This window comes from Pleurodeles waltl, chromosome 9 (genome assembly GCF_031143425.1).
Source record: "Pleurodeles waltl isolate 20211129_DDA chromosome 9, aPleWal1.hap1.20221129, whole genome shotgun sequence".
NCBI classification, from domain to species: Eukaryota; Metazoa; Chordata; class Amphibia; order Caudata; family Salamandridae; genus Pleurodeles; species Pleurodeles waltl.
Genome location: NC_090448.1, coordinates 746017991 through 746031334, shown reverse-complemented (window position 1 = coordinate 746031334; position 13344 = coordinate 746017991). Strand labels below are relative to the sequence as shown.

Sequence of the window (13344 nt, the reverse complement as noted above, 5' to 3'; positions counted from 1 at the left end):
GACTACACTGAGATTTCACAAGGCAGTGGGAGGCACTCTTGGGGATCATTCTCTTAAGACCCTTCATGAATGCCTTAATCACTGGAATTCTAAAAAGGGATGAGTGTTCCCTATTCTGCATGTAGGCTGCATCCACATCTAAGCGCAACCACATGGAAATGTAGGTTTTGCATGTTTTCTGTAAATGCAAAAGGTAGGCAACAATATCTTATACAGTAGGCATTAGAGGGTCAAGTTACTTGGAAATGCAGTGAATGAACCTTTTACATTTTCTTGTGCAACAAGTTTGTGTTGTGGGCTGTCAGGCTACCGTTAAGATGGACATAAATTTCTGGGGAAGGTTGCGGTACTTGAATTCTAGAACCTAAGAAGCCCTATTGCAAGGTTCAACTGTCTGGGATCCAGATGCCTCACCTAACCTTGTCTCTATGTGAGAAGGTCCGGCCTGAGTGTGAGTCTCTCATGAGGGCTGACATCTACAGGAGAGTGGAGTACCAGGGTTATCTGGCCCAGGTTGGCACTACCAGAATGATGGTTAGTATATTTGCCCTAGTTTGTCCAGCACATAGGGAAGCAGTGAGAGAGGTGGAAAAGCATAGACAGATATTCCTGACCAATTCATTCATCATGCATTGCCTAGTATTGTAAGGTGCAGGTGGGTACCTGGAGGAAAAGTTAGGGTATTTTGAGTTTTCCGGGGTGGCAACCAGGTCTATCTGTGAGGTTCCCTAATATCAGGAGTGCCGGTGTAGAATTAGGGAGTGGATTTCACACTCATGGGCTTGTTGATACATCCTGCTGAGCAAGTCTTTAAAGTCATTGTCCACCCTGGGAGAAACAATGTGATGAGGTGAATGTGGTGGTGGACTGCCCAGTAGCAAATCCTGTGGGCTGACTGAGACAGGTAAAGGAAGTGTGTGCCACCGTGCACCTATAGTTAGTAAATTGCAGTGATACTTTTGCAATGCGGACATGCCATGTGGGAGAAGCATGTACGGTGATGGTCACCTGTCATACTGGGTGTGCAAATGGTCTGCCTTGCAGCACAGTGCTGTTATTCCACCATTACAGAGAGCACCACACTAGATCTGGAGGGTGTGTTTTTCCTAACTAGAGCAATCGGCATGGAATAAACTTCCCCCTTGAGTTATGCACAGTGGATGAAACCTCGCTGTTAAAAAAAAAAAGCTGAAAACCTGGCTTTTTAAACAATAATAGACGGTCAGATTGTATTCTGTAAGTTGTTGATGAGCATAGCTCTAGGACACTCCTCGGAGTAGCCGTGTGCTTTATAAGTTGCATGTCATTCATTCATTCAGCAGGTCGCCTTAGCCTGTAGCAGTGCTAGATCTTCTCAGTGACCCTCTGCTTAAGACCATTGAACTGCAAGGCCTCTGTGACAGTGGAAGAGTATTAGTGGCTTTATCCTTAAAGGCCAGTCTCCTCTTTTGAGGAAGAGGTTCTTGATGCTGCAGTGGAGATGGTTTCACCATGATTTTGCCAGTAACTGGATGGATACTCAAACACTTCTGTCTTGCATCGAGTTCTTGATGTAGCTTCTTGAGGATCGGAATCTCGAGGTTCTCATCACCAAGTATTGACTGAGGCCTCAAGGTCAACATCACTGTCTGCTCCGGCATTAAGGAAGTCTTCCCGGTCCAGGATGGTTTTACAATCTTGGGGTTTTGTGCACAGGCACAGATGGAATCTTTGGTGCTTGCTTTGGATGTGATCAGTGGTGATCAATGCCAATGAGCAGCTCGTACACAATGGCTTATGGGGCCTGACCAGAGCGCTGACTCTCTGCATCCATGGTTGGGGCTCGATGGCGCACTACGTTGGGAACAGTGCTCTGCATTGGTGTGGGATCTGGCTTGGTGAAATGGGCCTTTGGGCTGAAGACATACTAAGGTCCTTGGGCTTGGTGTGAGGGACGGTCTTCGTGCCAGCGTAACATTCTCCATCTCTTCGCAGTTGGAGACGCTCAAGGACACTCTCTCCGGGCAGGGAGCTGATTTCACAGCTGGAAGACCAGAAGGGTGGGCATCTTACTGCTCTTTGGACCCGAGAGGAACTTCTTCCCTGAGATGTCCATGGAGGTTGAGGTACTCTGGTGAAACATCCTCTGGTGTGCCCAGTAGCATTGCCTTTGAAACTTAACGGTCTTCGTAGATGGAAATAGGAGGTATGACACATAGAAGGCATTATTGTGGTCAGGGGACTGGCCAAGTTACATACCTCTTACTGGTTCACACAGAGATATTTGGAATTGATCAAGGGCAATTTTGAATGTGTGTCTGTTTGATTATCCAACCAGCATTCTCTGGTGAAAAAGGACTGGAGGCGGTTCTCATCCGTTGAGGGGAGCAAAACACTGGACTCCCAGGTTATCGACTGCAGTCTTTGAAGCTACCAAAGGTGTCCACATATCAAGGAGATGAAAGGACTGGCAGTTGCTCAAATCCTACATGATGGGATTGAAAAGTAACTAAGTGGGGCCAACAAAAATGTGTTCAGAACACAACGAACTCTGAGCCCACTTGGTGCATGTCCTTACTCGATAGTGGATACAAAAAAACTATCATGGAAATGAAATCAGTTATCTGCATTACTGAGGTATTTTTTAAATTGAGGACTAAGGTGAGGCATCTGAAAGAAAACCTTCCTGACCAAAGTGCAATCCAGAATCCACTAAGAGACAAGAGGTGAAATTTCAAATCTATGTAGGTGAGAGTTGTTCTTCAAGTTTAATTCAGAGACAAATTACCAAACCATCTACTCATCGCGAACTGACGATGTGCACCTATGTAGAATTTGGGATCTAGATGTTTTTTGAACCAGTAAGCAGATATTGAAATAATTGTTATCTTCAATAGATTTGTTTCTGTGATGACTAAGAAAGCTTTACTAAATGGATATGTAAGACTGCTCTAATAAACCAGGGATGCTGAATAAGGATGAAATTGACCCAGATGGGTTTAGAAAAAAAACTGGCTTTGAATGGTGTCAAGAACCATTTGAATAGATGATGGTTACGCTGACATAACTTACCTATGGTCAATTAACATTTTATTTCAGAAAAACAACTGAAACCCTAATAGACTCAGGTGTGCCTCTTAGAAAGCATAATGCAATATGTATTGATATCATACTGTGAAGTTTTGCACTATTATTGTTGATTTCATACTAAAACACCAGCCCTTCATGTGACCTTAAAGATTGGGTGACAAATAATATGTAGCTTATACTAAATGAGTAATATTAGAAGCTTAGTGGAGGTGAAATACTTTGAAGCAGTATACATGCCTTGCAAAGGTACCAAGTTAGACATACTTAGGCCCCATTCAATTCTAGTGGAGATGAATCACTTTTATCAATCGGAGAAATGCTCATGGAATATTTAGTTCTGGTATAGGTAAATCACTTGAAATCAGTGCCCATAAAATAATAAGCTCTGGGGAAGCATTTCACTTGACACTGCTGACAGCCCACCAAACCTGCTGTCGAGCTAATGCTGAGAACAACGCAAACGATCAGACGGCAAGCAGCTGCTGACTTTGGCAGTTGTGTTTTGATATTTTTTAAACATGACATGTATTCTTAAATCAAAAATGGACACAGGCACGCCTGTCATGCTACTATACAGTGCTGTATTCAAACCCTGTTCAAAAGAACAAAAGAAGGACTCAAAACCTGAAGAAAATAATTTTAGATAAGATACTCACACTTTCAGGTCATTCACTTCCTGAACCCCCAATCCACTGAGAGCAGACGAGATGGGAATGTAATCCTCAGCCAAGTCTGGAAGGGAAAAAAGACGTGTCAGTTTACCGGGACACACTTGTGTCTAATCTCTAGTGACTGACTCTTCAGTGGCCAGTGCACTCTTATCTCTCGACATTCTGCACTGTTGGATTGTTCTAATCTGTCTCGATAGATAGGCCGCGTTCCTATCTATGAGCTCCAATCTCCTTTCAAAACTTTACTTCTGTTGTTTCCTCATGGATCAGGCTGTCCTCCGCCTCTGCATTTTCATCTACAAGGAAGCAATCTGTATGATGTAATTCCACTGCCATCTTCATCTAATAACTTGGTTACAGCACTTGCACCACAGTTATATTATTCCATAGCGCTGCAAACAACTGGTATTATTAGAGGCGCAGCTTGGTTACCAGGTTTTGGCTGGAGGGTAAGCTTCAGATTTCCCAGCAATCACACTGTCATATAATGTTAACATATATTATACGACAAGTAGATCACATGAGAACGGCTAAGGGGCAGTGGGAAGGGGGACAAGTGTGGATTTGTAGTGGTACTAAGTGAGAGAAAACAAAATGGTTCCTTATCAGTAGTAGTTTTCAAGTCAGAAGAATTTTCTGGATTCACATGTTGTGCATCATTCCGGCATCTAGTGGTTGTGTTAGAAATTGTCTCTATTTTTTCCTCTTTTGGGCGTCATCGAGCACCATTTGGTGTTAGTTCCGACCCTGCATGACGTAAGATGGTGCCACGGAAGTTCATGTGTGTGGTAGCCATCTCTGGATTCTTTTTCCTGTTGTTTTTGCTTTCTGTTTTTCTCTTTTTTTCCCTTTTTTTGTACTCTGACTTCTTCCCCACCTGTTTGTCTTGTTCTCCTGTCTGGGGAGGTGGGTGGGTCGCATGTGAATCCAATAAACTCTCCAGGCTGCAAAACTACTCCTACTGGTAAGTCATCATTTAGTTTTGCAGCATGAATCCTTTTCTGGATTCACATGCTGTACATCAGATGTTTTTAGCAGTTTCTCTCCTTCAAATGGGCTGGCTGGGTTGAAATGATGAAATTGCAAACAGGTGTTGTAGGACCATCTGTCCCACCTGGGCTTCTTTCTGCATTTGGATGTTCACACAATAGTGTTTTGTGAACATGTGAGGTGATGCCCATGTCGCTGCTCCACAAATAGTGTCTATGGACACGTTTGCTATGAATGCCAAGGTTGCACCTTTTTCCCTTGGTGAGTGTGTCTTTTGGTGGGGTGGCAGTTGTTTTCCTGCTGCTACGTAGCATGTTTGGATTGTCTCCAAGATCCATTGTGCAATGGTTCTCTTTGTGACGGGGGTTCCTTTGCTTGATTTAGCATATGCAACAAATAATTGGTTATCCTTGTAGAGTTGCTTAGTCTCCTCCAAGTAGTGTATTAGTGCCCTTCTTACATTCAGTGTATGTAGCTTTTTCTCCATTTTGGTTTGTGGGTTTTTGAAGAAAACTGGTAATTGTATAGTCTGAATGACGTGATATTTGGTGACCACTTTGGGTAGGAACTGCAGGTTTTTTCACAGAACTACCTGGTTCTTGTGGATTTCCATGTATGGTTCTTCTATTGTTAAATCTTGAATCTCGCTTACTCTCCGTAGCAACGTGATTGCTGTTAGGAAGGCTGTTTTTAATGTGAGAAACTACAATTCAGCCTTGTGCATGGGTTCGAATGGTTTTGTCATGAGCTGTGTTAGCACTGTATTTAAGCTCCACATTGGGGCTGGTGCCCTTCTTGGGGGGGGCAATTCTTTTACATCCTTCCAGGAACCTTTTGATCATGGGTGCTGTGAAGAAACTTTTACATAATGCCCTTCTAGTGTAGGCCACACTTGCCGACAGGTGTACCTTGAGTGAAGAGTAATTGCTTCTGCTGTCCAGTAGGTGTGTGAGGTAGGTCCTGTCTCCTGGCTAGATATTGCTTGTTGGATATTGCTTCCTGTGCACCACAGGAGGTATCTTTTCCATTTTGATGCATAGCATCTCCTTGTTGTTGGTTTCCTAGCTTCCTTTAATTTCTCCACGGTCCTATGTGGTAGGTTTAGGTGTCCAAATTCTATGTATTCAGGTGCAATGCTGTTAAATTGAGTTTTGCTGGTTCCGAGTGGAACACTTGCCCCCTTGTATTGTGAGTAGGTCTTGTTACGGTTTGATCTTTATATTCTGTCCCCTGGACAGTTCAAGTAGGTCTGAGTACCATGTTTGTCTGGCCCATTGAGGGACTATAAGAATGAGGTTCGTCCCTGGTCTCCTGGCCTTCTCCAGTACCTTTGGTATTAGGGGAATCAGTGGAAAGGTATAGACAAATGTCCCTAACCGCTTTAGTGACAGGGCATTCCCTTCTGACTGGTGGTGTGGAAACCTGGAGGCAAAGTGTTGACATTTTCTGTTCTCTGCTGGTGCAAACAGGTTGATTGTTGGTGTGCCCCAGATCCGGAAAAACATTTTAAGGCTCCCCTGTTTTTATCTCCCATTCATGTGTACTGTTTTCTTGTCTACTTAGTTTGTCTGCTTCTATGTTGTCCTTTCCTGGTATGTGTATCATTGTAGGCTGATCCCTGGAGGTATCGCCCAATTCCATATGCTTGTTCAGATAGAAAATGTTTGTTGTATTGTCTGTCTGTATTAGTACAGTTTTCCCTGCTATCTGTAATTGCAATGCTTTCAGGGCCAGTAACACTGTTTTCATTTCTAGGTAATTGATGTGTTTTACTACATCTGTTTTGTTCCAAAGGTCTCAGATTCTTAGATTGTCTGTGTTTGCTGCTCACCCATTGTGGGATGTATCTGTGGTGATGGTCACAGCGTGAACTGTGTTGAAAGGCCTTGCTTTGGTTACGTGCTTTAACGCCCACCATTGTATCTCCTTTTGTATTTTCCCTGTTACAATCAGTAGACCCTCCCAACTCCATGTTGTTTGTGACCAATTGTTGGTTAGCCATTCATGGAATGGGCGCATGTGTAGTCTTGCATGTGGTATGAAAGGGATGCAGGATGCCATCATGCCCATCAACTTCACGACTGTCCTCACTGTCCGAGATTGTCCCTTCTGGTAAAGGCGAGTTTGCTCTGTGATTGCCTCTATCCTCTTGTGGGAAGGGTAAGCATGTGCTCTTTGGGCATCGAGTCTGGCTCCTAGGAAGATCTTTTCATATTGAACCTGTGGTGAAGACTTTTTGTGGTTTATGCTGAACCCGACCTCTTGTAGTGTTGTGATAACTGTTTTGATGACCCTTTGACATTTCTCCTTTGTATGTGCTCTTTTAAGACAATCACATAAGTAGGGGTACACATAAACTCTCTTCCATCTTAGGAATGCTGCAACTGTAGCTAGGCATTTTGTGAAAACCCTTGGTGACAATTTTATTCCGAATGGTAAGACCTTGAATTGATAGTGCACTCCTTCGAGCATGGATCTGAAGTATTTTCTGTGTGCCTGATGTATTGGTATGTGCAGATAGTGAAGGTATATGCCAATTGTCAGTGGTAATTTTCTCCAACTGTTGTTGGTACCATAACATTTTGCCCCCTTCCGGGGTTGGCCCCATGCCCTCCCTCCACCTCGAAAGGGCTGTCTGGAGGTGTGTTGCCATTGTTGGTATCCAGTCTGTTGGCTGCCCTGCAGTGTACTACTCTGGGTTGGCTGCTGTTGCTGCCCAAAGGTAAAGGCTTCCTGTGGGTCTTCTGATGTTGCTCCCTCTCCTGAAGCTACCTCTGAACTGTAGAGCCCTCATTACCTTGGCTGTCTCGTTGTCCTTATTGTTTTGTTGGAAGGACATGTCCACTTCTTGGACGAATAAGGTCTCTCCAGTGAAGGGTTTGATTATGGAGGCCTGCATTTCCAGTTTGAAGCCGGATATCCCAGGCTATGCATGCCTTCTTAGAGTTGTTCCAGTGCACATTTGCCTGCTTGCTGTGTCTGCGGCGTCTAGGGCTGATTTTAAACATTCATTGGCAATGGTCTTCCCCTCTTGTATAATGGCTCTTATCCTCTTTTGATCTGCTTCTGAGAGCTTTTTCATGAGCTCCTCAATTTCGTCCCCGTATCTTTTCAGGAGGGCATTGGAGTTGGCTATACGCCACTGTGTTGCAACTTCTCTTTCTAGTTTCCTCCCCACCATGTCCAGTCTTTTGCTCTCTCTTTCTGGAGGGGGCCCTACGGAGGAGTGTGCATTATTCCTCCTTTTCGCTGTTGAGACTATGATGGAGTCCGCCATTGTATTTCCCTGGATGGATTTGGGATCCTTTGGGGAGGGTTTGTATTTCTTTTCCACTCTTGGTGTAACTCCCTTGGCTGCTGCTGGTTCCTTGAAGGCCTCCTTACCCTGGCCTAGTATGCTGGGTAACATGGGAAGGTATTGGTTCCCCATACTTGTTGATATGAGGGTCTCCAGTAGGAAGTAGTGTCTCCTTTCTCTTCCTCCAGGGGTACCCCGTATGTGTGCCCTGTCCTCTTCATCAGGCTATTGTAGCACGTGATGTCGTCGAGAGGCGAAGGTTTTGAGGTGAGGTCGATCTCCTCTTCTGGGCTCTCTGTTTCGAGGTCATGTCAATCGTCCTCGAAACTCCCTGTGGCTTTCTTCTCCTCAAGGTCGTAGAACTCCTCCTCCTCCTCTTCTTCATGTGGTTGGGGGATTGCCAGGGCTTTGAGGCCAGTTTCTTTCTCTTTGGCCTCCGCGTCCTTGGAGGTCATTGAGGGGTTCAGTGTGATTCAATATTGTTTCTGCGAGTCCTTGAACTCCTTTTTCTTTTGTAGGGGCGCTGCCATTTCAGCCTCCAGGCGACGTCTCTTCTTCGCCACCTCCAATGCCTTTTTGACGCCTCGCTCCATTGAAGGTCATCTTTTTGGTGTATGTTCCCCCAATAGCTTCTGGGTCTCTTTCCCCAATGTTTTCTGGGCCTCTTTCCCCGATGGTTTTGGGGTCTTTTCACCAACTGAGGTCTTGCTTGTTTCGGCAGCCTGCCCTCTTCGGTATCCCTTGTGGGATCTGTGGGGATCTCTTGCTTGCGGCTGACATTCGGTTGTCTTTTTCTTGGATGTTAGGGCTGCCTTGTGGTATTTTTTCTCTGGCACTTACTCCCCCAAGCTCTTTGGTGGTTTTTAAATCTTTTTGGATCTCTTTTCATCATCTCTAACCATCTTCTTTCTCGGAAGTTTTACTCTGCATCTCCTTTGAGGAATTTGATGTCCGACCATCGATTCTGCACCTTCTGCTTGCTAGTCCTTATCACTGGATAGTCCTAACTCCTTCAGCGACTCATGGTGCTTTTGGCTCTGCATCGATGCATGGTGCTCCTCCCTCTGCTTTTGGTGTGCTTTGAGTGTTTGGGGGATGAATGCAGTGCAGGCTTCGCAGCCCCCATCTCTGTGATCCCTCGGGAGACAGAGGTTGCAGACCTCATATGGGTCACTCTGGGCAAACTTGTTGTGGCAGTTCAGGCAGAATTTAAATGGGGTGTTTTCCATGACCCCTACCTTGCTTCATTCTCCTGCTCCGTTGAGTTTTTCCCCACCAAGATACTGTCTCCTTGCCTCTGCTTTGTTGATCTCGGCGTTATCCTTGGTATAAAACATTGAAATATTTACTTTACATTTTTGGCGTCCTCTGTCCAAAACTTTGGAGCTCCTTCTTTGCTTCCAGAGGCAACAACGGAAAAAGAAATCTGAAGATTGCTACCATGCACAGGAACGTCCGGGGCGCCATCTGACGACGACATCCAAAAGAGAGAATAAAAATAGACAATTCTGGACCCAACTACTAGATGGCAGAATGATGCACAGCACATGAGTCCAGCAAAGGATTTATGCTGCAAAACAATGTTTTGTAAAATAATCAACATTTTGTAAGAGTTTCAAATCAGAGAGGGAGAGAATATGTGTGCACATTTTTGTCTGTGTTTATGTAAAACTTACTGGTGAAATTCGACAGAAACCTCATCATACCTAAAACAAAGCACCTGTACCCAACCTTTAACAGGAAAATAATTTTTTTAAGGGGCGTGTAACAACGCAGCCCCCCCCCCCAAAGCTACACCCTGAGTATTATTACTATTGTATATAATGGTGCCCTTTGAAGAGTGAAAGGTATAGTTGCCCTGTCAGATTTGAACTTCTGACATGCAGGTCACACACAGATGTCAGCTGCGAGCACTTATCTCACTAAACTATTGTGAAAAACAGCTACACGCAATCACAGTACTGTTACCTGTGGCAAGACAGTATTCACTCCATCAGAGTGTTTTTTTCTGTGAGAGTTATTTTACATTTTATAAGTATGGACTCTGGGGAGTCAGTACTCTCTTACATTATTGTAGGCTCCTCTCTAGTGAAAGTCTTTGGCCTCTGAGTGTAATGTATCTCCAGTGGTACAAAGTGTTTTCCAAAAATATGAATTTATCTCTGATGAACCACTCTACACAAGTATGATGTCCTTAATATGAAATGTTTTGTCAGTGCAATAACACCTTTTATTCTGCTGCAGATAAGTACTCTGCGGTCACTCTCCAGAGGTAGTCAGTAATCGGGCACATCAGTACTCGGGCACCCTCGTTAATATTCAGTGAGACTGCCCGAGACCAGTCAGAGGTTAACACCTACAATGTTTTTAGATTGTGCATCTTCCATTCTGTCTCTCAGCACCAGTTTCCACTTCTCTAACACTGTTGACTTACGTTTGTGTGTCCGTGTGACCCGGTCAGCTTTGCCACAGGCATCTTTAATGCGGTTGTGATACTCCACCAGAAAAGTGCGTTCGTGATCGAAGAATTCATCCACCTCCTGCAGCGAAGCAGAACAGCAGTTAAATTAATTCCAACAACGGTTTAAATAGGAGGGGAGTCTCCACACATGAAGATGTGAAGAAGGAGAACTAGGACAACTTCATGCCCACCCCAAAGGTAGACTTCCAAGTATCACCATGAAGCACATCACTCAGCATTCCTTTGAGGTACTCACTCAGTTCTTCCCAGAGGTACATCCGCCAGCGTGCTGTAAAATGCACAAGCCTGTGACTCCTGCAGCACAGGGTTATCTATGACTCTTGGTTGGTGTGCAAAGATTCGTGCAAGTATGACACTAGAATATAGTGGGCTAAATATTGTCTGATTAAAAAATGAGGTCTTAAATACCATTTACGAAAAATATCTATTCATTACAGTTAATATTAGAAGATGTACATCCAAGGAGACAATATTGTTGTAAACCATATATGGGACACAACATTTACCATCTATGTAACACAATATTTATATCAACACTCTTCCAGTTTGTTTGTGTGGGTGTACAGTGGTGTTCATTAGGTGCCTGTGTGTGTGCACAGTACAAAAGGCAAGCCTATGTGCTGTGACAAAGGGTGGTTCACCTCTTCTTGCAAAGGCTGGTTGGCCCTCCCAACCCCAACATCCATCCTCCCTTTTCCTCTTAGTAAGAAGACACAGGCGTTTCCCTTGAGCAAAAAGTCCACTGCCAGAGAGAGATTACTACTGGCCTCTACTGGAGCAGCGTAATTATGACTGCACCCCTACACATTACCAAAGTAATACAACTATGTAACCAACATCATATGCTCTGTGCTGTAACATTATTAATGTAAAGTGAAGTGTCAAAACGTAATATTGAAGGTGTATTCATGGTAGAAGTTAAAGTTTTATATATACATGAGTTATAATGTTTAGCTTTAACATAAAGATTTGTAGTTTTCATTCACACCTATCACATTGCATACGTAATCATGAAATCATTTATTCACATTTTGCATTTATTTTGACAGAATTCTTGCACCCATATTTGTGTATTAGAAGTGCATACTGGTAATGATTTATTAAGTTAGCTTAACTAGGCCCTTGTTTTAAAATGAAAATGTATTTTTTGTGCTCTGCATGTTTTTCTTTTCCAGGTGCGCATTTGTGATTTCTTAACTAGAAAAAAGGAGTATTGTGTATTAAAGATAGAGACCCTTGAGAAGATAAATCTCTGCAGGGACTGGATGATTTAATGAGCAGAAGAAGCCTCCTATTCACTGTACATCTGTAGCGAAGATCATCATCATCAACACAAGCTTTATTCGATCAATAGACCATCAAAGGGATACAACAATAAATATCATCATCATAAATAAATAATGTATGTAGTTCCTTCCTAAAACCGGTATCTGACAATAATAATACACCGATCACCCAATCTACAAAAAAAACAAAAAAAACAAAAAAATCGTTTTTTACATAAGAATTACGTATACGCCATGCTGCCACTAAAAACTTGCTAACAGCATAAATTAGAACATTGGAGCAATGGCTTTTTAAAAGCCTCAAGGCTAGGACATATTTCCTTATCTTCATTTCACGGCTGATTTTGCGGATCCATTTAAAACTGGGGAATGAATATGCAGGACAAAAAAACATAAAGTGTTCAACTGTTTTTGGGGTGTTACCACACACAGGGCAAATATCGGATGTGGCATTTAGTCCCCATCTGCTCGTCAAGGTCATCAATGGCAATGTTCCAAAACGAAATCTGGCATATAGTCCTTTGCCTAGTAAATTGGGTATTATATCTAAATATGATTCAAAATGTGGATGTCATTTGAAGTCAATAAAAAGATTAGTTAAACGGGCATGTGATTTACAGCTAATATAGTTGTTTCGTACATAGGACCAGTAGGCACACTTCAAAACTTTTGCATGGGATTTCTCAAGTTTATGTGGGTTCTCCCAGAATTCTCCTAAGCCCAAGGTACGGAACCAGCTAGATACATGTTTAACCCATGGGATAGAAGTAGAATGTGGGCATTTTAACAGTTCTAGAAGTGAATTTTTATATACAACTAATTCAGGAACAGTCCATAGCCTTAACCAATATAACAAAGGTCTTAAGATAATTAAGTCAGCTATCCATTTTAATCCCAGATCTAAAAACAATGGGATCAATAGGGTGCTGGGAGGGTACGCACATAGGGCCCTCACAAAATTATTCTCACCAGTGGTTATCCATATCTCCGCGCCATAGACAGCAGCTCCCTGTGCCTTGGCCACATAGATCTTGATTGCTGGAGATACAGCTTTGGTCGTCGTGTTCCTATAAAAGCGCAATATAGATGCTGCATTGTGTTGGAGGAGTCCAGCACTTTTGCTAACCTGTTCTTCCCAATGTAATGCATCTGTGAGCCTCACACCCAGATAATCGATAGAACTAACCTTACCCAGAAGATCACCATCTAAGCTAATGGTGCATTTCTTCCGTGGGCCAGAATGGAATACCATCAGTTTCGTTTTCTTAAAATTCAACTCCAGACCGTAGTTCCGACAGAATAGATTGAATCTATCAACAAGAATTTGTAACCCCATAGGAGTCTTTGAGATGAGTAGTGAGTCATCTGCAAAGAGGAGGATGGGGATTTTCTGGGCATGTAGACAGGGAGCATCATTCTGACATGCCATTAATACCTGTACCACCTCATTAATAAAAAGAGAAAACAGGAACGGAGCTAACACACATCCCCGGCGGACACCCCTATGTATGGGGAATTTATCAGTCAACTCGCCTTTGTTGCCCCATC

The 13344-nt window shown here is 43.3% G+C and overlaps 1 protein-coding gene across 1 annotated transcript in view; it reads right to left on the bottom strand.

Moving 5' to 3' along the window:
• Positions 1-13344, bottom strand: part of SNX32 (sorting nexin 32) — a 276021-nt gene that overhangs the window by 158849 nt on the left and 103828 nt on the right. Inside the window, exons 7-8 of the mRNA XM_069207873.1 lie at positions 10463-10568; positions 3726-3801 (exon numbers count right to left, since the gene is read on the bottom strand). Coding sequence (XP_069063974.1) covers positions 3726-3801; positions 10463-10568 — 182 coding nt within the window. The remainder of the gene's footprint in view (positions 1-3725; positions 3802-10462; positions 10569-13344) is intronic.